Source organism: Camelus ferus, chromosome 7, assembly GCF_009834535.1.
Source record: "Camelus ferus isolate YT-003-E chromosome 7, BCGSAC_Cfer_1.0, whole genome shotgun sequence".
NCBI classification, from domain to species: domain Eukaryota; kingdom Metazoa; phylum Chordata; class Mammalia; order Artiodactyla; family Camelidae; genus Camelus; species Camelus ferus.
Genome location: NC_045702.1, coordinates 9,429,416 through 9,454,836, shown reverse-complemented (window position 1 = coordinate 9,454,836; position 25,421 = coordinate 9,429,416). Strand labels below are relative to the sequence as shown.

At 38.0% G+C, this 25,421-nt stretch overlaps 1 protein-coding gene across 1 annotated transcript in view; it reads left to right on the top strand.

Annotated features, from left to right (window-relative positions):
* Nucleotides 1-25,421, top strand: part of CEP41 (centrosomal protein 41) — a 46,785-nt gene that overhangs the window by 5,135 nt on the left and 16,229 nt on the right. The window contains exons 2-4 of the mRNA XM_006180019.3: nucleotides 8,610-8,673; nucleotides 20,810-20,857; nucleotides 25,106-25,167. Of these exons, the coding sequence (XP_006180081.1) occupies nucleotides 8,610-8,673; nucleotides 20,810-20,857; nucleotides 25,106-25,167 (174 nt within the window). The remainder of the gene's footprint in view (nucleotides 1-8,609; nucleotides 8,674-20,809; nucleotides 20,858-25,105; nucleotides 25,168-25,421) is intronic.

Below are 25,421 nucleotides of genomic sequence, written 5' to 3'. Positions count from 1 at the left end.
TAAGCCCATAGCTATGTTCTCAGACTTCTTTTAATCTTAAATTGTTAATTCATGTTTTTGAGTAGGAGACTAAAAAGGTGATTGGGATCTCTGTATATTTGGGAGATGTTTGCTGATGGTGAGCTTAATTACGGAAAGATCTGACTGGGCTATGATTTGGGGACTCCCCTTTCCTAAGTCGTAGCTTCAGCTCTTTCCTCTCAGGCTGGTATTTTCTTCAGAGAGCTCTTCCACTCTCTTGAGAGTAAAAGCCTATTTGAATTCCTGGAGGAATTAAGGCTAGGGGCTAAATCTCAGCATTAGCATGTATCATTCACTTAATACCCCTGTCTGCAGTTATGATACCTCTGCCTTTTCCCCTGTCTGGAGACACCCCCTCCCCCACCTCAAGTCCAGAAACCCTTCCAGGGAACAAATCTATTGATATTGTCATGGTGGGAGAGGGGCAGTCACCCAGTGGCACAGAGGAAGAAGGTTTTGGGGATCCAACATCTTCTCAATCAGCCTTTAACCAGTCTTCCTTATTTCAGCCTTGGGCTGTCAATTCCTGAGCCTTTTAAGAATGTTCTTGGCTTTCCCTTTGACTTTCTTGAGTCCATCAAGTCATTTTCACTTGTTGATGTGCTTTCTAGACTTCAGAAATCACTTACTATCACTTTTTTCACTCTCTGGTTTGTGTGTGTGTGTGTGTGTGTGCGCGCGCTTTATGTCCTTAAAATAACATTCTTTCAATGAGGCTTTGGAAGGAAGTGAAATTAGATGCATTTGTATGCTATCTCCATGCAGTATCTACATGATCTGTAATTATTTTATTTGCTTGTTTATTTCTGGCATACTTATAGGTAGATAAGATAGAGACCTTGTCTGCACTGTCTCACTGCCTGGCACACAGTAGCTGTTCCTTGAATATTTATTGAATGAATAAATGAATATATCTGAGCTGGGAGGAGAAGTCAAGGCTAGAGTTCTCTATTTGGAAATCAGAAGCATATAAATGGAATTAAACCTAAGTGTTTAGCCCACAGAGATCTTACAGATTAAGAAGGCAGAATCCTGGGGAACACAGTGTTTATGTGGCTGACAGGAATGATCCATGTGTCACTGGAGAATCAGGAAACAGAACTATTACTGAAGCCAAGTGAAAACTGAAGAAGGTGAGGCTATCTAACAGTGTCATATGGTACAGAAAGGCCGTGTAAATTAAAGAGTGAAAAACAGCCATTATATTTGGCAAGTAGGGCATCTCTGACTTTGGCTAAGCTACTACAGAAACCACAGTAGACTGCTGGGGGTAGTAGCCATTGTACAATGAATTGAGGACTAAGATGCAGATACCCAATGTAGCTTTTTTTTTTTTCAAAGCTTACTAGAAAGTAAATTTGGCTTTCCAATTATATATTGGTTTGTAATGAATCTCCCCCATATTTAGTGGCTCAAAACAACAACAGTCATTTAATTATCATCTTGTGGCTCTGGATGTTGACTGGGCTTAACTAGGCAATTCGTACTTGGATTATCTCATGTGATTTTGCAGGCAGATGGAAGCTGGGGCTAGAGTTACCTTGATGGCTTCTTCATTGACATGTCAGGCTGTTGATGCAACCTGTTGGCTGGGACCTCAGCTAGCATTGTCAGCCATACCACCTACAAATGGCCTTTTCTATGTGACTTCACCTTCCTTACAGCATGGCAGCTGGGTTCCAGAAACAAGTTTCCCAAGAGAACCAGGTGGAAGCCCTATTGCCTTTTATGACCTAGCCTCAGAAGTCATAGGGCATCACTTCCATCTCAGTCCCAGGTTCATCCAGATTCAAGGGGAGGGAACATAGGCCCCACCTCTCACTGGGAGGAGGGTCAACATCACAGTGTAAGTGGGTTGGGAAATTCCATTGTGGCCTTCTTGAAAAATACAATGGGCCACACGTGGCAACTGCTGGCAAAGTAGGGGCTGCTGCATGGGCAAACTTGGTTCAAGGTTGGTGTCTGAGATCTGTAGAGTTGGACCAGATTAAAACTTACATTTAAAAAAAAAAGTTCCCCTTTAAAACTGACACCTAGTCCTTTCATTTTGTGGACTTCCTCTTTATACAAAAGAGATACGTAGAGAAATTCTGAACAAAATACATTAATGGTTTTTTAGAAATCTTTTCAATGTAAATCCTATTACATATGTTGCAACTTTAATGTGAACAACCTTGTGAGTTCCATTTTGAAAGAGATGGGAAGTCAGAACAGTGCATTCATTTTTGAATGATTTGGGATTCAGACAATCTTCCTCATTTTTTAGTGATTTTCCTTCAGAAAATTCCCATTGATGATTTCTCATTCTTCTCTCTTCTCCAACATTCATGTATTCACAAAGCTCAATCTTACTTTGCATATGTTAGTAATCTGCCAAAATACTCTTTTGATTATGTGGCTCACAGCTCAGTATTTCTAGTATCTTCCATTGTCTTCAGGGCCTAGTCCAGACCCTCAGTCTAAATTCAGGGTTCTCCATTTGGAGTCTACTTATCCGTGTCCAACCTTACAGCACAGGATTCCATATACCCATGGTAGTTAACTCTTTGTAGATTACAAAGCCCTTTGAAAATTTGATGAAAGTCAAGGACCCTTTCCTCAGAAAAATGTGCATGCACTCAAAATTCTATATATGGTTTCATGGGGCTCACAGACTTCCTACAGCCCATCTAGTAGACCTTATATTCAGAACCCCAGGCTGAATGAGGCTGTATAGTAGAGTGTTTAATAAGAGTTCAAGCTCTATATTTACAGAACAGAGACAGACTCACAGACTCATAGAAAACAAACTGATGGTTACCATGGGGGAAAGGGGAGCGGGGAGGGATAAATTGGGAGTTTAGGGTTTGCACTGTATAAAACAGGTAAACAACAAGGTCCCGTTGTATAGCACTGAGAACTATATTCAATACCTTGTAATAGCCCATAATGAAAAAGAATATGAAAAGGAATATATATATGTATAACTGAATCACCATGCTGTGACACCAAAAACCAACACAACATTGTAAATTGACTATACTTCTATTTTAAAAAAAAAAGAGTTCAAGTTCTACATCCAGACTGCCCAGTTTAATTCCAGTTTCTACCATTCTTACCAGCTAACCTCAGGAAGTAACTCCACCTCATTTCTTAACATGTAGGGTGAGGATAATACTAGTATCTGTGTTACTGGTGGTAGTGAGGATTGAATGAGATAATGGAGGGAAAACGCCTAGCTGAGTGCCTGGCAACATAGTTAAGTGCTCAATAAATGTTAGTAGCAATTACTCTTATTATTGTTGCTGTTGGACCTTCTCCAGCAAACGGAACAATCTGCTGTTCTTTAAACATGCTTTTAAAGTGGCTTTGCTATTCTAATTTCCTCCACTTGGAATAATTTTTCTGTCCCCTTTCCCCATCTTTTTACCCACAGAAGTTCATCCCTTAAAACAGCTCCAGTGCCATTTCTTCCATTCAGACTCTCACATTACCTCCAGTGTGAGAGCTGTCTCTTTGTTTCAAGTTCCTAGAGCCCTTGATGTCTGTGCTGCCCACTCAGCACTAGCCCACCCACTGCGTGTTGCTCAGGTCTCAGAACTCTCTTCATCCATTTGCTGGTACTTACTGCTCTCACACGAGTGCAAGGCCTTGTGGCAGCTACAGAGATCTACCAGGTAGAGCCTCACTCCCAAGAGCAGGCAGTGAGGAGTGTGACTGGTACAAAGTGCTATGACAGTCCAGGCAGGGAAGAGATTCCGTCTGACTGGGGCCTCCAGAGGAGGTGTCTGCCTGGAACATGTGTTTGTGCTGGGTCTTGAAAGGCAAGTAGAGGTTAAGTAGCCTGGATGGGGTGAGTAGACAGGGACGGCTTTATCTTTTGACCTTCCCTAGAGATGTGAGCCCTCAAAGGGTCTCTGACATTTTTAGTAGCTTTCAAAGAGCCTGTAATAATACCACAAACATCAACTTTCTCCTTCCTCCAGGTGAACTTCATCATGACCACCTATCATATTTCATTATCTTAAGTATATATTCCCAAGCTGCAACTTGTCCCTGGGCTCTGGGCCTTATCCTCTCCCACCCCCTTGTTTTCATACCTGCCTGCCTCATTTTCAACCTTTTTTTCCAGCCCATTAGCTTATAAACATCCTCAAACCTCTTCTTTCTTCAAAACAACAAGAGAAACGATTCCTTAGCAACTGTAAAGTGGAGGGAAAAGACCATCTGGCTACTGTCCTCCTCTTTCATGCACTCAACCTGCTGTTTTTGCTTCTGCTTCTGTCAATTTACTGTACCCACATTTACCAAGGTCGTCAACAGTGTCCTGTTTTGTTCAGTCCAGATTTACTTTTCTGTTGACCTGCATTCCTGTTCCCTTGTTCATATTTGACCTCTTGTTCCCTGGCTTGACAGCATCGATCACTGTTGACCATTCCCTTATTCCTGAAACTCTTCTTTAATTCTCATGACTCCCTTTCTTCTGGCCGCTTGTGAGTCTCACCCACAGTGATTTTCTTCACCTGAGCTTAAATGTTGGGGATTTTCTTTACAGTTTACACATTGTCCAATGGTGATTTTGTCCATTCCTATGACTTCCCCTGCTGCCTACATGTTGACGACCCTGAAATCTTGATTTTTTCTAGTCCAGGTTGCTCTCTTGTTCTCCAGACCCCCCCAAATAGCCAGCTTACCACTTCCCACAGTGGATAACCCACAGATATTTCATATTCAAAATGCCCCAAACAGAACATATCATGTTTTTCAATATATGCTTCCTCCGTAAGTCCCTTTTGGGGGAAATGGTAGCCCTGTCCTTCCCCTGTTACATTAGTCAGTTTTAAAGATTTTACATCTTAAAGATTTCTTGAAACTGTCTCTTTCTCCTCATCTCTACTGCCACTTCCTTAGGACCACATATCCTCATAGCACAACCTCTTACCTGATCTGTGCCTCCACTCTTGCCTGTGATCCTGTTAGTTCTCCAGAGGGCTGCCAGAGTGATCTTTCTTAAATGGAAATAGAATCCCTAAACCTTCTTCTCCCTAAACCGTCTTCAGTGATGCCCATCATCTACACCAGGCTCCTCAGCTTCAGCACTGTTGATGTGTGGGGCAGGCTAATTCTGTGTTGTGGGGGTGCCTTCCTGTCATTGTAGGATGTTTAGTAGCATCCCTATCCTCTACTTACTCGATGTTGATAGCACACCCACCACCTAGTTATGACAACCTAAAATGTCTCCAAACATTGACAACTGTCCCCAGGAATCAAGGCAGCAAAACTGCCCCTGTTTGAGAACCAGTGATCTACAGCATAAAATCTAGGTTTCTTTATGATCTGCCTCTCCAGCCTTATCTGAGTCCATATTGCCCCCTGTCCTCCAGGTTCATCACTTACTAGGAACCCGGGGGCTCCCACCCACTACTCCTTTAGCTTGACTAACTTTCTTAGCCCTCAGAGCCTTCAGCTCAGAAGTCACCCCTCTGGAAGTAGTTGTTGACTCTTTTAGTCTGGATTAGGTACCAGTCTTACATGCTCCTGTTGCAGCCCCTGCTTCCCTCTACTTGTTCATCGTGCAGTGTAGCATCCGTTCACTTATCTTTCTTCCCAGCATCAGCGAGAACTGGATGGCAAGGATTGTGTTTTGTTACCTCTGTGTCCTCAGCACAGTGCTCACTCCTAGTAGGCACCCAGTCAGTGCTGACTGAGTGAATGGTTGGTGTTCAATGAGGCTTTGTTGAATGGATGAATAGTCCTCCTTGAAACAGCTGCTTTTCTCAGCTCTTTCACTTTCCACCATTCCATCCTGTTTATGTAATTGAAAAAAAAAAAGCTAGTTGGTCAGTAGGTCAAGAAACAGTCACCCCCAAAGCAGGAATTTTAAGGAAAGCTGTCTGGCAGTTCCATAAACTCTATGGTACTCTGCGTAGAGTGGAACACGAATAGTTTTTCGTTGTGGTTGGTACCAGAAAGGTCAGGAACAAGAAGTTGGACCAAAATGGGAAAATGGGAAAGAAACACTACATTTTTCTGCTACAGCATATGGATTTCTCATTAGTCTCTGTAAGGGAAAACCGGGGGTGGGAAGGGCTCAGCGACTGCAGCTGTCCACACTCTCCCCCCATCATTCTGCTGCCACCACACCTGGTCCCCAGAGGCACCCTCACTTCTTAGCTATGTTGGCTGAGGTATGGACAAATCCCCTTGGTTCAGCAGAGACTAGCCTGGAATATTTTAAAAGAAGCTTTGCTAGGAAACTAGTGGGAAAAACAAAACAAAAGTAAAAACAGGAAACAGCGTATAGAAATTTTTAAAATACAGAGAAAGAAAGAGAAAAAAAGAAAACCCCTTAGCCTAAGATAACTGAATTCTAGTATTAGCTTTTCTTTTTGTTTTGTTTTGTTTTAGGGGGGAAGTAATTGGGTTTATTTATTTACTTATTTATTTTAATGGAGGTACTGGGGATTGAACCCAGGACCTTGTGCATGCTAAGCATGTGCTCTACCCCTGAGCCATATCCTCCCCTCATTGTTAGCTTTTCTTGACTTAATTTACCAGGCACATTTTTTTCTTTTTTTCTGTTTGTTTGCTTTTTTGTTTTGTTTTGCCACAGTATTGTGTCCCTCTGAGGAACTCATCCTACGGTCTCCCTTTTCAGTCTTTGAATATTTTCCTTCTCTCACTTAAGACTCTTCCCTGTCTTCCTCTAGGAAGGAGTTGAAATTGGCATTAGAGTCACTTTCTCTTACCGACAGCAGGTTACTGATCAGATGGAGAAAGGGGCTTTCCAGCCTTCCTCTCAGGATGAAATAGCTCAAGGGTTCCACTTCTGAGGACCAATGCTAAGTGTCCATGACAAAGGTTTTACTTGCCTGGGCTGAAAGGAAAAACACAGACTATATCAGTGATTTTTTAAAACAACACTAAAGGGTTGAACTTTTTATCCTGGGTGGTTTTTTTTTTTTTCTTTCTTACTTTTTAATTGTTAAAATAGCAGATGGTAGTTTGAGGTTTTGCTTTGTTTTTGTTTTTTTATGTCCTTGTCAAAGTTAAAAGCTAACTACAGATAACTCTCTGTAGGTACCCCCAGTTTTAAAAAATTCTTCCTGGTCTTTGGTCTCTAAAACTCTGACCAACAGATATTCTGTAAGACATTAAAGTGTATCTTATATTGTTTTTATGCTTTGTGGGTCATTTGAAAATGTATTTTTATATGTAAATTGTTTACTTTTCAATCCTAACAGGACCTGCTATATGTAGTTAACTATGTTTTCAAGGGCAAGTTATACAGGTTTTAAAGTTTATTATTCTCTTTTAAGGAACCAGGTAGTTGCTGTAATATAATCTTCATTCTAGATATTCATATATTGATTGAATATCAATAAATGCACCCCCCATATGCTGGGTCCTGGGTAAATACAAATTTGAGTAAATTATTGTTCCTGGCTTCAAGGAAATCCTAGGCTAGGGAAGAAAGTCAAGGTGGAAACAATAGTACAGGGGTCAGTACTCTGGGAGCCAGAGAGAAAGTACCTAGTTCCACCTTGGACAGCTTTATAGAGGAAGTAAAGTTTTCCCCATGGACATGTTGAGGAAAGGCATTCTAGGCAGACATTTACTAAGACTGGAGACCTGAGTGAGTGTGGCACATTGGGGAACATTCAGGCAACTTCAACTTGGGAACTTGTGGGATAGTGGCATAAGATGAAGCTGGAAAGGTATTGCCCAGCTTTGATTTTGTATTTCACAGCTACCTGTTACTGAACATATGATCATACTGGTAGGCCAGAAAAAAAGCCTGAGCAAGAAAGCTGTATTTTGTAATGTCTTTATTCATTAGTCTTCCCTCACTTAGTAGCTTTCAGAAATGACACTGAAACAGAATATGGGTAAATGCTTTGTGCTTGGATTCAGAGTTTACTATCAGAGTAGAGGACAGGGGAGACCTGACAGCATTTTTGCAGACTATAAACCTTCCCTGAGCCCACAACTGCCCCAGCTGCTCCGAGAGCAGATGCCATCATGGTGACATCTGAGGAGCAAGGAGCAGAAAGGCCTGCAAAACTGGGTCCTGCCCTGGTGGTAACATCTGGAAATTGTGCTCAGGACTGCGTGCCACTTTTTTTTGGGGGGGGGGGGTAAATCTGGAGGGTGTCCAGAGAAGATGGCCAACAAACCATCCTACAAAGAGTACAAGTAAAAAGGACAAGAGAGCTGCCTTTAGTTTCTGAATGGATTGCTTGAGGTTGAGTTATATGGCTTTTTCTGGGTTGTACCAATAGACTGGATGGAGATTAGAGGTCAATTTTGGTTCAATGTCAGAAATAATTTTTAAGAGTTTTTTTCCTAATTACATAGTGCTATGAGATTATTTTGACAAAATTTGGAAATGTTTTGACAGAAACATGATAACCATCTTCACCTGTGGATATACTGTGCGAAGTTCTATTTGCAGAGATGGTTGGGCCTTCTAGAGCTCCTTCCATCTTTAAATTTGATGACATTTTAGCATTTGTTTGCATTTTTAAAATATCTTGTCTCTCTCCCAACTTTGCCACCCTTATCCTTAAATTAAACCAATTATTTGTGAATTTTCTTATTTTTTTTAGTATCTGACCAAAAGGATACCACGGAACCCACGGTATCAGCATGTCAAGTCAAGACTAGACACTGGTGAGTAAAGATTAGAAAATTTAAACTTAAAAAAAAAATCTAATAGCTGATTATTGACAAGAAGCAGCGTGGTGTGCCTGGTATAAATCATAGCCAAAAGTTTCTCGCTGTCTTTTCTGGTGTCTTTCTGGGCTCAGGACTTATCTTTGAAAGCTGTTTTTCAGATTATCATTAAAAATCTCCATTCACATATTTGAGCTTACTGTAAATTGAGAAACTGATAAAAACATTGTTCAGTAAGTTGCAGAGCTGACGCTAATGAATACCAGGACATCAACCTCTATTTTGGAACACCTTATGTGTATTTCTTTAAGCTGGGAGTAATAGATTGTCCTTGTGCACATTTGTTCAGTTCCACATTGCAGAGTACCAGCTACATGCAGAGCTATGTGTTATGGGACATACAAAGATGAGTGTTAATCATGATTTTTGCAATCAAAGAGCTTAGGCTTAAGTGGAGGCAGACAGACTTGAATGAGTAACTGTAATACCAGACAAAATTAAATTAGTGCTACAATTCAGGTAAATGAAATTTAAGAGAGCATTACTGCTTATTTCCATGCTGTTGACATTTTTCAGTCTCACGATGAAGACCACTCCCCAGACGCCTAGTGGATTTGCAGTCTTGTGAGATTTTGGTTGGTTGTTTAGTGGTTTTCAACCTCTTAAAGTCTGCTGTGGAAAATCCATCCTATTAAGATGGTTTTGCTAGCAGATTGGGGTACTGTATGTCTTTAGCAATACTGAATTTTCTACCAGTAATCGCAAGACGACTGAGAAAATAAACTGGGATATTGACTTTGTTTAACTCTCACTCATTTTGTCTTTCTCTTTCTTCAGTCTCCTTCAAATTACGATCGTCCATTATGCATGTTTCCTTATATAATGTAGACTCAAATTAAGTGTTTTAAATGAATCACACTTGCAGATTCTGTTTCTTGGGAACTTTCTTTCAAACATTTTCATGCTGTACAGATATTTATCCTTGCAAATATCCTGTTTGATGGGAGGTAAAAAATGTTATCTCTGTTTTTGAGGAGGAGGATGTTTTAGCCCAGAGATAATGTGATTTACTTAAAGTTCAATAAAGAGATAGAACTAGGATTTGTATGCAGGATGAGGAAGCTGATATTGCAGACCTGGTGTTAATTCCTGTGTACTGCCTCTTTGGCCATGCTGTCCCAGGATTTCTTCCAGCCTCATTTCTTCTACCATAAGTGCCTTTAACTTCTCCATCTCTACCTATCGCCCCTTAATTGCAACTGTGACCCACCCTTCTCAAATAAGTTATTCTGTGAGGGAAGTAATTTGATTAAAAATGCTGTATTTTCTCTGAGCATTGCAAATGATGTTTTAAAGACTAATGTAAAAGAATGCATTTCTTTTGGAAACATTTTAAAATTAAAATTTGTAAGAGCTGAGGTCTTTTTTCAGATATATAGGTTTGTCAATAGCTTAATTTTTTTCCCTCCTGCAAATTGAATTGGGTTCTATCAATAAAACCCCATTTATTTCTCTTCAGTTCCTCAATTCATGACTAAAATTTGACTTAATAATGGAACCTGAAATTAATTTCAGTTTTTTTGACATTGAGATCTTTATATCTGCTTTTTATAATTCAAAGTAATTACCTGTATCTTTTTATATCATGAGATTTTTAAACTAGTGCTTTTGCTAATTAAACTTTTTATTTTGAAGTAATTGTAGATTCACATATAATTATAAGAAACAAAACAGAGATTCCATGTACTCTTCACCCAGTTTCCAATAGTAATATCTTGGAAAACTATATTGCAATATCACAACCATGATATTGACATTGATAAACACAGTCTGGATACAGAACATTTCCATGACCACAAGGATCTCTCACATCCACTTTCCATCCTCACCCACTCCTTAGCCCCCTGACTACCATTAATCTATTCTCCGTTTCTATAATTTTGTCATTTCACAAATGGGAGGTAAAAAATGTTATCTCTGCTTTTGAGGAGGAGGAATAAAAGGAATCATACAGTGTTCAGCTTTTTGGATTGGCTTTTTCACTCAGCAGATTCTCTGGAAATTCATCCAGGTTCATGTATTAGTAGTTCGTACCTTTCTATTACTGAGTAGTGTTCCATGGTATGAATGCACCAGAGCTTAACCGTTTACCTGTTGAAGAACATCTGGATTGTTTCTACTTTTTTACTATTAGAAATAAAGATGCTATAAACATTCATGTACAGATTTTTGTGTGAATATAAGTCTTCATTTATCTGGGATTAATGCCCAGAAGTGCAATTGCTGGGTTGTATGGTAGCTGCATATGTAATTTTTTAAGAAACTGCCAAACTGTTTTCCAGAGTGGCTGGACCATTTTACATTCCTGCCAGCAATGTGTGAGTGATCCAGTTTCTCCACATCCTCACTGGCATTTGATGGTGTGGCCATTTTTAATTTTAGCCATTCTCCTGGATGTGTAGTAGCATATCGTTGCCCTTGTGATTTGCATTTCCCTAATGATGTGGGATGTTGAATATCTCTTCATGTGCTTATTTGCCATCGTTAAGCCTTCTTCAGTGACATGTCTATTCATGTCTTTTGCCTGTGTTCTAACTGGATTGTTTGCTTTTTAATTGAGTTTTGAGTGTTCTCTGTATATCCTAGCTATTAGTCCTTTGTTGGATACCTGGTTTGCAAATAGTTTCTGCCAGTCTATAGCCTGTGTTTCCACCTTCCTTCTAGGATCTTTCAAAGAACAAAAGTTTTTAATTTGGGTGAAGTCCAGTTTATCAGTGTGACCTTTTATGGATCATGCTTTTGTTGTCAGGTCTAAGAACTCTTTGCCCAGCCTAGATCCCAAAGATTTTCTGTCATGCTCTTTTCTAAAAGTTTTATAGTTTGAGGTTTTACATTTAAGTTCATGATACATTTCAAGGTAACTTCTATATGAGGTTTAACTTAGATTGAGATCACTTTTTGCTTATGGTTGTCCAATTGCTCTAGCACCATTTGTGGAAAAGGTTTTCTTTCCTCTGTTGAATCGTGTCAAAAACCAGTTGGGCGTATTCATGTGGATCTGTTTCTGTTCCACAGACTTATGTGTCTGTCCCTCTGCCAGCATTGATTATTGTAGCTATATAGTAAATTGAATACTTAAAATTGGTTAGACTGATTATTCCTACTTTATTTTTCTTTATAAAATTATTTCATCTACTCTAATTCCTTTGCCTTTCCATGTAAATTTTAGAATAATCTTATTTACATTTATAAAAATACTGCTGTAGTTTTGATAGGAGTTGCATTAAACCTGTCTCATCAATTTGGGAAAATTTGACATGTTAATATGTTAAGTCTTACAATCCATTAATATACTATGTCTCTCCATATATTTGAATATCTATTTCTTTTATCGACATTGTATAGTTTTCAGCATATAAATCCTATACATGTTTTGTTAGGTTTATACATAAATATTTCCTTTTTTGAGCAATTACAAATGGTATTGTATTTTTAATTTTGGTGTCCATGTGTTCATTCCTACTATATAGAAATATAGCTTATTTTTGCATATTTATCTTATATCCTGAGACCTTACCAAAGGAGTTTTTTCGGTAGGTTCCTTGGGCTTTTCTGTGTAGACAATCATGTCGTCTACAAAAAGGAAGTTTTTTTCTTCCTTTCCATTCTGTATGTATTTATTTCCTTTTACCGCGTTATTGCACTGGCTAGAACCTCCAGAACTATGTTAAATAAGTGTGGTTAGAGCGAATATCCTTGTCCTTTATCCAAGTCTTAGTGGGAAAGCATTCAATTTTTCATCATTAAGGATAATGTTAGTTACGTCAGGTTGAGGAAGTTTTCCACCTATACCGATTTTTCTGAGAGTTTCTGTCATGAATGACTATTGAATTTTATCAAATGCTTTCACTGCATCAGTTGATATAATCGTATGATTTTTCCTTTAGCTTATTAATATAATGGACTATATTGACATTTTAAAATATTGTAGTAGTTTTGCATCTATGGAATATACGTCACTTAGTCAGGGTGTATAATTCTAATTATACATTATTGAATTCTGTTTACCACTTCATTAAAGACTTTTGTGTCTGTGTTCATGAGGGACATTGGTTTACAGCTTTCTGTTTGTTTTTTGGATTGTCTTTGTCTGGTTTTAGTATCAGAGTAATATTGACCTCATAAAATGAGTTGGAAAGTGTTCCCTCCTATTCTGTCTTCTGGAAAAGATTATGTATTATTGATATTAATTCTTTCTTAAACATTTGGTAGAATTCTTCAGTAAAATCATCTGAGCCTGGAGATTCCTTTTTTGAGAATTTTAAAATTTTGAACTCAGTTGTTCTGTAGTTATGGGGATATTCAAATTATTTGTTTCATATTGGGTGAGTTTTGGTCATTTGTATTTTTTGAGGAATTAGTACATTCCATCCAAGTTTTCAGGTTTATGTGTGTGGAGTTGTTTGTAGTGTTCCCTTTTCATCCCTCCGATGTCTGCAGTGTCTGAGGTGACAGCCCCTGTTTCATTCGTGATGCTGGTAATCTGCGGCTTTTCTTTTTTCTTCACTACAGGTTTGTTCATTTTATTGATTCTTTCAAAGAACTAGCTCTTGGTTTCATCAGTTTTCTCTTTGCTTTTCTGTTTCAAATTTCATTGATTTTGCTCTTATCTTTGTTAATGTTATCTTATCTTATGTTTTCTTCCTTCTGCTTGCTTTGGGTTTGTTTTGCTCTTGTTTCTAGATTCCTGTGGTGGGAGTTCAGATTACTGATCTAAAACTTTTCCTCTTTTTTAATGCATGTAGTTAGCGCTATAAATTTCTCTCAGCATTGATTTAGCTGTGTCTCACAAATTTTGATATGTTGTATTTTCATTTTCATTCAGTTCAGTGTATCTTTTTACTTCCCTTAAGACTTCCTCTTTGATCCATGGATTACTTAGAAGTAGGTTGTTTTGTTACAAGTGTTCAGAGATTTTCCTGTTATCCTTCTGTTATGGACTTGCAGTTTGAGTCCATTGTTGTTAGAGAATACACTCTGTATATTTTAATTTTTAAAAGTGTACTGATATTCATTTTATTGCCCAGGATATGGTCTATCTTGGTATATGTTCCGCGGGTACTTGAAAAGAATGTATGTACCCATACTTTTGCTTACTCTATTCTTTCTTTTTTCCTGATGTTCCAAGTCTCCTTCTTTTATTTTTTTTAATTAGAGAACTTCCTTTAGCCTTTCTTTAGGATAGGTCTGCTGGTGACAAATTCTCTTAGTTTTCCTGCATCTGAGAATGTCTTGATTTCCCTTCATTTCTGAAGGTTATTTTCTCCAGGTATAGGATTTGGGGTTGGCAGTTCTTTTCTTTCAGTGCTTGAAAAATACTGTGCCACCTTCTTCTGATCACTTGATTTCTGATGAGGAATCTACTGTTATTCAAATTGTTTTTCCCATACAGGGAAGGTGGCAAGGTGTTTTTTCTCTTGCTGCTTTCAGGATTTTTTTCTATAGCTTTCAAAAGTTTAACTATGATATGTCTTGGTGTGAATTTCTTTGGGTCTGTCCTGTGTGGAATTCATTCAGTTTCTATATAAATTTGTAAGTTTATATCACTTGCCAAATTTGAAAAGTTTTCAGCAATTATATCTTTTAGTACATTTTCAGCCCCAGCCTCTTTCTTCTCTTTCTGGTACTATAAAGGCATTTCATCACAGCCCAGCGAGGATGGAAATCAAGGCTCCCCATCTGGCCTTTGCTGACAGGTGAGAGTGGGACATAGCTTCTTGGGCAGTGTGGCTGGAATAAGGCAGTTATTGTCTAATAGTTTTCTGTGTTGCTGTCCTTTGGCTGGAGACAGCAAGCTTTTGTTAGGGTTTTTTTTTTTTTTTTGGTCTGTTCATTGGTATTTCTGGGTTGCTGGCTTCTTCAGCTCCAGGTCTAGGGTATTTGAAGCAAAAAACAAACAAACAAACACACACCCAGGTAACTCAACTGTCATGTCATTTCTCAGATCTTGAGGTCCCTAGTCAGTCTGCCTTCCTCTCTCTAACTATCAGAGTCTTCTTATGTTTATTTTATGTATAATATCCAGGAGGGTTTGTTTTAATTCAATCATTTTTTCTAAGTGGTGTGTTATTTTTTTTAATTGAGGTACAATTTACATACCATAAAATTCACCCTTTAAAAGTGTACAATTCAGACATTTTTAGTACATTTCCAAGGTTGTAAAACCATCACCACTATCTAACTGCAGAATTATTTTTGTCATCCCATGAAGAAACCCCATACCCAAAGCAATCATTTCCCACTCCTTACTTTTACCAGTTCCCGGTAACCACTAATCTACTTTCTGTGTCTATGAGTTTGCCTCTTCTGAACATTTCATATAAATAGAATCATACAATATGTGACCTTTTGTGTCTGGCTTCTTTCACTGAACATAATGTTTCAAGGTTCATCATTGTTGTGGCATTTATCAGTACTTCATGCATTTTTATTGTCAAATAATATTCTATTATATAGATATTCCATGTTTTGTTTATCTGCTCATCATTTGATGGCCATTTGGTTTGTTTACACTTTTGGGCCATAACGCTGCTAAAACATTAGTGTACAAGTTTTTGTGTGAACGTATGTTTTCATTTCTCTTGATTATATACCTAGGAGTTGAACTGTTGGTCAGACGTTAATTCTGTATTTAATTTTTTGAGGGACTGCCAAACTGTGTTCCAAAGCAGCCGCACTTGACATTCCCACCAGCAGTGTAGGAGGGCTCTTTTTCCTCCACATCCTCAACAATGCTTGCTATTGTCCATCATCTTGATTATAGTCTTCTTTGTGGGTGTGAAGTGGTATCTCATTGTGGTTTTGATTTGCATTTTCCTAATGAGTAATGATGTTGAGCACCTTTTAATGTGCTTCTTGGCATTTATGTATCTCCTGTGGAGAAATGGCTATTCATATCATTGGCCTGTTTTTCAGTTGGGTTATTTTTCTTTTTATTATTGAGTTATAAAAGTTCTTTTATGTACTCTGGATAGTAGACCCTTATCAGAAGTATGATTTGTAAATATTGTCTCCCATTTTGTGGGTCGTGCAGGGATTTTGTTGTACTTAGCTGGAGGAGTGGAGAAAAGTACACCCACCTCACCTTCCTGGAAGCAGAAGTCTCCCAAACTAGCTTTATAATACCTTTGGAAATGCCAGAGTTTGCTTCATTGCTTAAAAATCAGTGTATTTTAAAGTTAGTGTGGGAGAATTCTTATTCTATTGTTCAATTTTTTGTTTGTTTGTTTCAAATTTAGAAATTATTTTAAAGTCAAACTAGGGGAAATATTTTCATCTTTTTCTGTATGTTTTTGTGACTTACTTGCCTGTGTATTCAGTACAGTGGCCTGTGGGTTATATGCCAAGGTACAGATCACTTTAGCCCTCTGGATCGCCTTCAGGGCCTGAGACAGCCCAGACCTCAGCGTTTTGTCCAGATATTATCACTTACATATGTGTGCCAGGAGGTGAAAAGTGTGAGGAGTCCTGGGTAAGAAAACACTACGGTGACTTTAAAGGCCAGGTCCGAGTAAGGAACTCCCACCTGTGGTATGTTTTTAAGCTCTGCAGTCAGAGCAGTGGAAACAGGCACAGGAACGAGTGAGCATTTCTCATTTCTAGGCTAAATAGATGGGTCTTTAATCTTTTCTTACCAAACAGTGAGCAATTCAGAGTTTATTACAAGAAATCAAGAATTTCGTGGCATCTCCTGTCTTCACCCAAATCACCTTCTACTGAGTTCTTCAAAGACTGATATCTTCTTTCCTGGGTAAAGATTGTTTTTTATTTCTATCCTTCTGACTCTACTTCTCTTATAAACTCAAACACCAATGTAAAGCCATGGCTAGAAATATCCGAATTATTTTGAACTTCAAATATTTCTTTTGTTCCATAGGTGCGTGAGTGTATCTTACCAGCTCCCCATCATTGCCAGACTGTACCGTGAAAGGATTATGCTTCCGATGAAATCCCTGACGGCGTTTTGTTCAGGCTCCACTGCAGGGTTCTCGTGTATTCTCAAGCACCCTCTCTGGGTTTCCGTTCCACAGCACTGCAGGCTGATTAAGGGACACTTTCCAAAGCACAGGCTCTCCCTTTGTTAGTCTCCTACACTCTTTCATTGATGGCATTATGCTCTCATTTCAGTCTATATTCAATCTAATTTCAGATTTCTTTAGCTTTTTAAAACTCTATAGACTTTCCCCATTCAGTCTTTTCTAGCCTTATTTTTATTTTAAAAAATTCGTATTACTTTTCTTACCTCCATACAAACCAGTCATTTCCTTTTTTGCTTCTTTAGTCTTTACTTTCCTGAATATCTGCTAATAGCCTTGATCTTAAGCACTCCAACTCATTACAGACTAGGTACTCTTCATTTTTATTTGATATTTAATTCTGTTTCTTATGTCAAAGGAAGAAACGAATGTGAAAGCCTTTTACAAACCAGAAAGCACTATGCGCTAGTATAACGTATTGAGATTAACAAAGGACCACTGTGCCTCTTTTCACGCTTTCTGCTCCTTCTGAGCCAAAAGAACTTCTCCATAGAGGAGGGAAATATTGAAGAAAAATAAAGCAATGGAATTGTCTCTTAGCAACTGAGTTCATGCCTTATAAATCTTACCTATGTTAGATTACTGCTGCTCAAAATCACTTGCTTTTCTTACTGGCTCAGTACAAATAATGTTATTAAATTATAGGAAAACAAAGCAAAAAATCTAATGAATGAGTCACTCAGTTCATCAGTTGTGCTCTCTCTTTGCTTAGCACTATTGATATAGTTGAGTTGTCTCTTTCTCTTGATTCTAATTGTAAAACTTTTTTATACATCTTATGTTGCAACTTAAATTATAAACTAAGTAGAAGCTAAATACCACCGTATACATTTCTAGGTTACTTGAGTCCTGAAACACTATGGGTCATATAAGTGGTACGTAACATATACGACCTATATATAAATCAGTTTGAGTTCAGCTTAGAGAAAATCAAGTGTCCAGAAACTCAAACCAAATTGGGGTGTGGTTATTTACATTATAAAATAATTCGTTGTAAGGATTCTTCAGATAGTAGAGCTTCATAGTATATTTCATTTAGCAAATATTTCTGAGTGCCTCCTATGCTAGACAATGGAAGGGATAAAGATTTTCTCTGTATGTGTGTGTGTGTAAACAGTCTTGGGCTTTCGGTATAATAAGGTAGATAAGACTTGCACACAAAATAAGGCAGTACAATGATAAATGCCTTGTGAGTGGTAAGCCGAGTGCTGCAGAAGTTCAGAGGAGGGAAAGGTCACTTCCAGCTGTGTGAGCTATTATGATTACATGGGCAAGGTGACATGTTAGAGAACTGAAGGCTAACAGAGAGTTTGTCAAGTTTAGTAATTAAGGCAAGATTGAAGAGGTAGGTAAGATGTTGGCGCCTTCAGCAGTAGACCAAGGAGTTTAAACTTTAGTCAGTAAACAATGGGGAGCCACTGACTTTTTTTTTTTAAATCTTATCTAAGAAAATTTTTCTAGCAGGAATGTGTAATTTCAATTGAAAAAAATTGGCCTGTTGGTAGTCTTTTAGGCTCCTTACTTTTATGTAAAACAAAGATGTGTTAATAAATAAGTCAGTTATAGAATTGATTCATTTGTATTCTTTTTAAAAGTTATTCAAAAAACTATTTTCAGATGAAATTAGATCCAGTAAGATAAGCTGCTTAGTTAAGATATAACCAGTATATGAAGTGGGAGTAAAATACTACTTTTCTTATTTTCTAAAATTATTTTTAGGGATTTTCTGTGTCAGCTGTCCCCCGTCTCATTTCTCCAGTTGAAGCAATGCAGAAATTCTCCATTTTCTCCCCCCTCCCCCAGCTTGGATGGAATGAATAGCTGTAATGAAAAGAGCTTCTTATCAATAGCCCTTTTAGATTTATTCTTAATTTTGCCAAATATTTGTATACCTCTGCAAGAGTCTCTGTCTTCTCTTTTAGTGGGAAAAACAAACAGTAGGAAGGACAGCCTACCTCACAGGGTCACTGAGAGGCTCTGCGGGTACAAAGATGAAGCGCTGTGTCAATACTCTGAAAATGTTGATGACTGACTGAGAAATGGATTTTAGACAATTTGTTAGTGGAAACTACTATAAATTGGAAATGCAGTGTTTTAACAATAAAAACTATATAATGAGGTTGGCTACTGTTTCCCATGCATAGTGTGCCTCAAGGAATTTAGAGCATAAAATGGTTCCCACCTGCTACAGTAAAGGAAGTAACACTTCCTACATATTTACCTCACAGTGAAATCATGTTTTTAAAACAGCACAGCTAGAGAAGCGATGTGTTTTTGTGAGCCATATTAGCAACCAGGAGGTTAGGAATACTAATCTGACTTGCTTGCAGTTACTTGCAGTTACTAAATTGCTGTGTCACTGAGCAAGTCAGTAATCCCTTTTTGTACCTTAGTTTTCTGACGATTCTGGGAGGAAGCTCAAAGCTTCTCTGACCAAAGCAAACTAAGCGCTGTAATCAACGACATGGCACTATAAGGGACTCGGGAACGTGTAACCAGAAGCTACTGTGTAAAACAGCGTAAGAATAAGACTGGGGGATGCTGAGCAACACACCACTGGCCCTGCCTTCTTCGCCTGCTGTGCTGACCAGTCGACCTCCTGCCTGAGTACTGAGTTGCTGGGGAGAGGGGTGTGAGGCTGAGGAGCTCACTGTGGAGATCTCGCTACTTTCCAGGTCAATTCCAACCTGAAGAACCTAGAAAAGCTCATGGTTGGTTCTAATACTGGTCTTTGGTGCTATTTGGACTTCTTCTGAGATGTTCCCAGTATCTGTCTTGAGAAGGCTGGGGCCTTCTGAGCACCCCTGACAAATGTCATGTCTCTCTGAGCTTTGGAAGGATATTGTCTGGATCCAGGACCATACTAAGTCCTATTTTTTGGTTCTGATTTAGGGACTGTGTGTCTTTAGATGAAAAAAAAATTTTTTTAACTCAGTGGAGTTTTATCCCATGATGAATTTATGGTAAAGATTTAATAATAGCAAAAGACATAAGTTATTTTTTTGAAAATGTATTTTGGGTTTCAGAGCAAGAATTTTCTTTCTCTGCTTCACCTAAACATGAAGGTTCAGAATAGTACTTGAAAACACAGTTCATGCTATTAATTGGAAGCATTTCTTTTGTCTGAAGTTGGGACTGAATCTGACTAGCTCCTATCAAGGTTTAAGTTAGAAGCACAAAATCAGAAATGAGGTTTTGAATAGTTGATTTTTCTTGTTGTTGTTACACCTTTTAGATGCCAGATAGAGCTTGCTGTGCTGAATTGAATCAAATTGAACATACTCAGTAAAAAATAATAGCCCCTGGCTTGAGAACTAGACTTTAGTTCATTTGGAAGCCAGAATGATCCTGGCCCAGTTTTAATGCGTGAAAACTCTCCAAACCACCTTGGCTAGAAAGTAGTGTTGTAGAACCAGGCTATAAAACATGAGGGCTGGGGACTCTCCACGGTGGTGGGAATCTGCTGTCATTTCTCAGCAATCAGATCCTTGGTGAATGTGGTGTGCAGACTGTGTGGTCTAGTTCAGGCTGCAACAGCAGCACAAATAGTGGGACCAAGTTCAGGAAACAGGAGGAAACCACAGAGACTTAGCAGAGAGGAAGGGGTTGCTCGGGTAGGCACCATGGCACATTTTAGACACTCAGAGGTCACTGCTCTTTCTCTTCCTCTGCATATCTTCCCCACAAAAAAACGCATGGGGGGTGAGGGGGATAAAGAAGGAAAGCTTTAACTCAGAAAGAAAAAAAATTACATAAAGTGATCATTTTTACTGCCTGGGGAGAGTTCTTAATGTTTATTAGGTGTGCACCTCAGTTTAAACACGTTTGACCAAAACATTTCCCTTGATTCCTCCTCATCTTTTAGTGAGGCTGTATAATGCAAAAGACTATTTACCGTGTCTGATCCATTTGTCTACTGTAATTTTGTAAGAACTGGATGGAAAGGCTCAGGGAACACTTGTACTCCATTCTGTTTTCACACTGTTACTCATTGTCTTCCATTAAAAGCATATCTAAAATCTTCCTTCTCTTTTTAGGTAACAGTATGACTAAATACATTGAGAAGCTAGAAGAGATCAAAAGAAGTGAGTAACTCTATTGATGGTTTGAGATAATGGAACCCTGTAGTTGTTCTATAAGTTGGTTATTAACAACCCAAACCACACTCTACAGCTGACACACATGGAGAGCTATGGGAGTCAGGTGAGCCTGGCAGGTGCCTAGACGGATGTGGGAAACACTGTGTGCCATTCTGGTCAGCTGCTAAGATCGTGGTCTCTGGGTCTGAGTTCTGTCTGACTTAGATCCCGTAGGAGATATTAACGTGGAATGACCTCTAGTTAAATAGTGAGAACCCAAGCTTCTGGTTTCACTGTACGGCAGTCTTATGACCTTTATTCAAAGTACTTAATCTTCCCTATTTTCTTATTTTCTCTATACCTGAGATAGGAGTAATAATATCTCTCTTATTTCATAACATTCTTTTAAGTATAAATTCAACAGTATTCATGAAAGACTTAGAGGTATGAGAAAGAAAGAGCTTATTCTTAGAGTAGTGTTATGTATTATAAATTCATTGCAGTCTGCTTTCTTTTAATTAAAAATCGTATTTCATGCACACCCTTTTTCAAAACTAATCTTCAGCAAAGATATGCTACCAGTCATTGAGTGCATTGCCCTTGCACAAAATCATAATTTTTCAGTCTGTGTCCAAAACAGCTGTAAAATGTACACATCTAGGCCAGCATTCGAGAAGAAGTAGGAACATCTATTTTCTAAGATGGATTTGCTCATAGCTTCAGGAAGAGAACCCAGTGCTAGGGGAGTATTGAGCTAATGGCAGTAAGGAGGTGCTCTGATTGATAGCAGTTCAGGACTTAGCTCTGGTAATATACCTCTTCTGGGAAGAGAATATTACAAATCCAGAATTCACCAGAACTTTTATTTTTACACAGCAGACCTTTTAATTTAAATGATAATGTTTCTGTTCTTGTTGAATTGCTGCAGTATTGAGAAACCCTAGACAATAGATGTGGGCACAGGAGCAGCTTCGTGCCAAATTTGTTATTTGCCACGTTCAGCTATACAAGGACTAATGCTGTAGACATTTGTTTTCTAATATATAATATCAGTGTCCTTTTCTTCTTACATATTTTATAATATATTTATACATTTTATGCTACATATTTAAATGTTATATATATATATATATATATAAAATGTTACATTTTAAATATATTTTAAATGTATATTAAAATTTTAAACCGTGAAAAAAAAAATCTTGTCTACTCACCTACACTTCATTGTTGTCATCCTTAATTCATCCATGGCAGGCAAATTCAGCTGGCCTGCTTCTGTTTTGGTTTGTAGCCTCTTTCACCTCCTATCCATTGGTAGTTGGGTGTAAGGCTCACCTGTCCACACCAAAATTTGTCCCATAAAAATTGTCCTGTTCCACCCAGATTGCTGAAACCCTGTCTAAAACATTTCTTAAAAGCACAGTGTTGTTTCTTTAATATCTAAACTTTAAATGGAGCTTATCTCCCAAAAGAAATACCTCTGGATTAAAGTCCTTGAAAAGGCTTACTTCACCTTCCCTCTTTAGAAGTTGTGAGCTTCCTTTTAGTAAGACAGGAGGTTCCTCTCACCTTGTTTCACACACTTTGTGCTGATTCCCTGACTAGAATTACTTCAGATTCTGGTTTGGGATTTACATTTTGGGAGATACTTCCTTCTTTTTTCCCATCTTCTGTTGTAGATGTTCTTTTGGGTCAGAAGGGAGGAGAATATTGCCTTGTTTTGTGACACCCTAAACCCATCACTTTTCTCAGATTACCTTAGATGCCATGTCTTTCTGTGAAATCACAAACCTTGTCCTGTTACTTCCTTTGATTTGTCCTCCACTGTGAGCCCAACTTCCCTTTGCTAATAACGTGTTTTAACAGAACCCTGAAAATGCAGAATTCCTTTGTAATCTGAATATTCTTTCAACTCAGCCTGGAGAAAATAGACACTCTATGTCTATTGACTGTTTACAAAGCCCATTCTTGGCTGCTCGTGGTTAGATGACACTAGTTGGACCCAGTGTGAAACATCCTAGATAGTCAGGTCTCTGTCCTTCCAGTAACTCGAGAGAGACAGACTTAGACTCCACTTACTGGAGAAGCAAAACTTGATAACATATCTGAAACTAGGATGATTTGTCTCCATCACAGAGTTTGGGAGAAGCTATAGTAGCAGAAGCTCCATTCTAAAAGCTCAGTTCGCCCTCGCAAGGACAGACTGACAGAGCTTTCCAAGTCATCCTTTTTATAAAATTTAAAGCTTAACTTACTGTAAAACGTCTAGTTTGATCTTTTATCTCTGAGTAATAATGTCAGAAAGTCCTAATGATGGCTGTCCTTCTAAACCAGAACCAGGTATGTAGAGTTCAGGCTCAAATGTGCAGTGGGATTTCTAATGCTTATGAGAGGACAATAGAAATGTCAATCATTAGAAAATAGCAGAGCCTGTTTTTTTGTTTAAGGTGATTTCTATTTAAAGGGGGTTTTAATGTGTACATTTTGTACTTAGAATGTGAAGAATTGGAGAAGTATTTCAGACTATGCAGTGATACCAAAAGATGTCAGTGGATAAGTGCCACAGTGCAAACTACTTGGAAGCTGTTAATTGTTTTCATTGGCTGATTTATTGCCATTTTGATTTATATAAATGACTTTTGGTGAACAAGTTGGTGGCAATTGAGAGGAATACTATAGTTTTTCACTTGCACTTTTTAAAGCTTCTGCTTAGTTTATTTGAATCTGCATCCTGGCGGGTTTTAGACGCTCCTTTGCATCTAAGTGTGTTAACTTGTATCCAGAAGAAGCTATTCTAAGACTTTTCTAGAAGTAATGGTCAGTTTTTAGCCAAATTGCTCTCTTCAAGACATTTTAGAACATAAGAAGCTTTAATTCCGTGTAAAAAGGAGTCTTGATATATTTATAGAAGGCTTGTTTTTAAGGTAGTATTTCCTGACTCCGAGTTGTAAGGTGTTTGGTAAACCAAGCTAACATTATCCTCCAAAGTAGCTGTCCAGTCTGTTCTGGGTTTTTTTTTTGAAAATTCATGGAAATGATTAGTAACACCAGGTAAATAATCTTAAGTGCCTTTAATCCTTTCCTTTGTTGCTAGGAGTCTTGGTTTATGAGACAGTAAAGGCCACAGTAATTATCCAGCTAACCTTCACTAATTCTGAAATAATGAGGCAGTATTTAAAGAGTCATGGGCGCCAATATACAAACCTAGAATAGGAGTGAAGGGTAAGGGTGGGCGGGAGTTCAATGCTGAGAACTCATCAGAATTGGCAGTCACTTCCAGAAAAGTTTAGGGAAGCCAACTTTTAACATGCCTCCATGGGGTAAATAATAGATAAAGTGAGATTGGCTAAATTAAAAAAAAACTGTTTAATATGAAGAATTGTTAATATAAACAAGTGCAGGAGTACCTCCATTTGAGCTGTCGTAGAACTGTAAAGACAGCTGATTAAATATTGATGTTTTAGGTTGATTTTTATTTTGTTTTAATTGTGGTTTTAAAAAAAAACATAATATTTACCATAACCATTTTTAAGTGTACAGCTCAGTAGTGTTAAGTATATTTACTTTGTTGTACAATAGACCTTCAGAACTGGTTCATATTGCAAAAATTGAATAGGTTGATTTTTATTGAAGTGGAGTTGAAAGAAAACTGATACAAGAGATTGTGAGGACCCAGCACTTGCGCCCAGCACTGTACTCCAGGAAAAAGAAGTGGGGGGTTGTGCTGTGTCTCTAGCATAGTTTGTAACCTCAGGAATAGAACTGTTCTCTTTTCGGGGCAGAGATGGAATAGTGGGGTGTAAATGTCTTACCAGCTCTTGACCTAGGGCAAGTCAGCTTCTCTGGGTCTCTGTCCTCATTTGTAAAATGCAGATGTTTCTTCCCTGCCTGGTTCTGAAAAGGATTTAAAGGGCTTATTAAAATGCATGCCATACACTATGGTCAAAGTAGACATAGCATAGTAAGGAAAATGGTAGATCAATAAAATAAAGGCAAGGGGTAAAATCACTAGACCCCAAAAAGGTAGCTTATAAATTCAACTTTTGGCCAAAGCAAAGGGATAAATGAAGAGATGATACAATATCTGCGAGACTTAATTCTGAGAATATTGTAAGGATCAAATGAGATAATACTTGTAAAAGCATATAAATAACTAGAAAAATATACCATGTTAACTTGATGGCTAGAAAGAATTAATACCTCTAAGAAAGCAAAATAAGCCTGGAAAAATATTTGTCCTATCCTGCTTTTCAGATTATAGATACAAAAAAGATGAGCTTTTCAAGAGACTAAAAGTTACAACTTTTGCCCAGCTGGTAAGTTTAATGATCTTTCATTGGCGTAAAGACTGTCTAATTTGTGCTTTGTGAGTATTTCTAAATTCAACTCTAGGCAAAGTTTGCAGAGGGGTTTCTTCTCATTCTTTATATTTCACCTATGAGGGGACTAACTGTTATGAAACTTTTCTTTTTTCTTTGATAAGAATTTTATAAAGTACATTCTGCTTTTTAATCATCAGATTTGTGGTTTAGGTTTTATTTTACCTTGTCCATTTAATTTGGTATTTAGA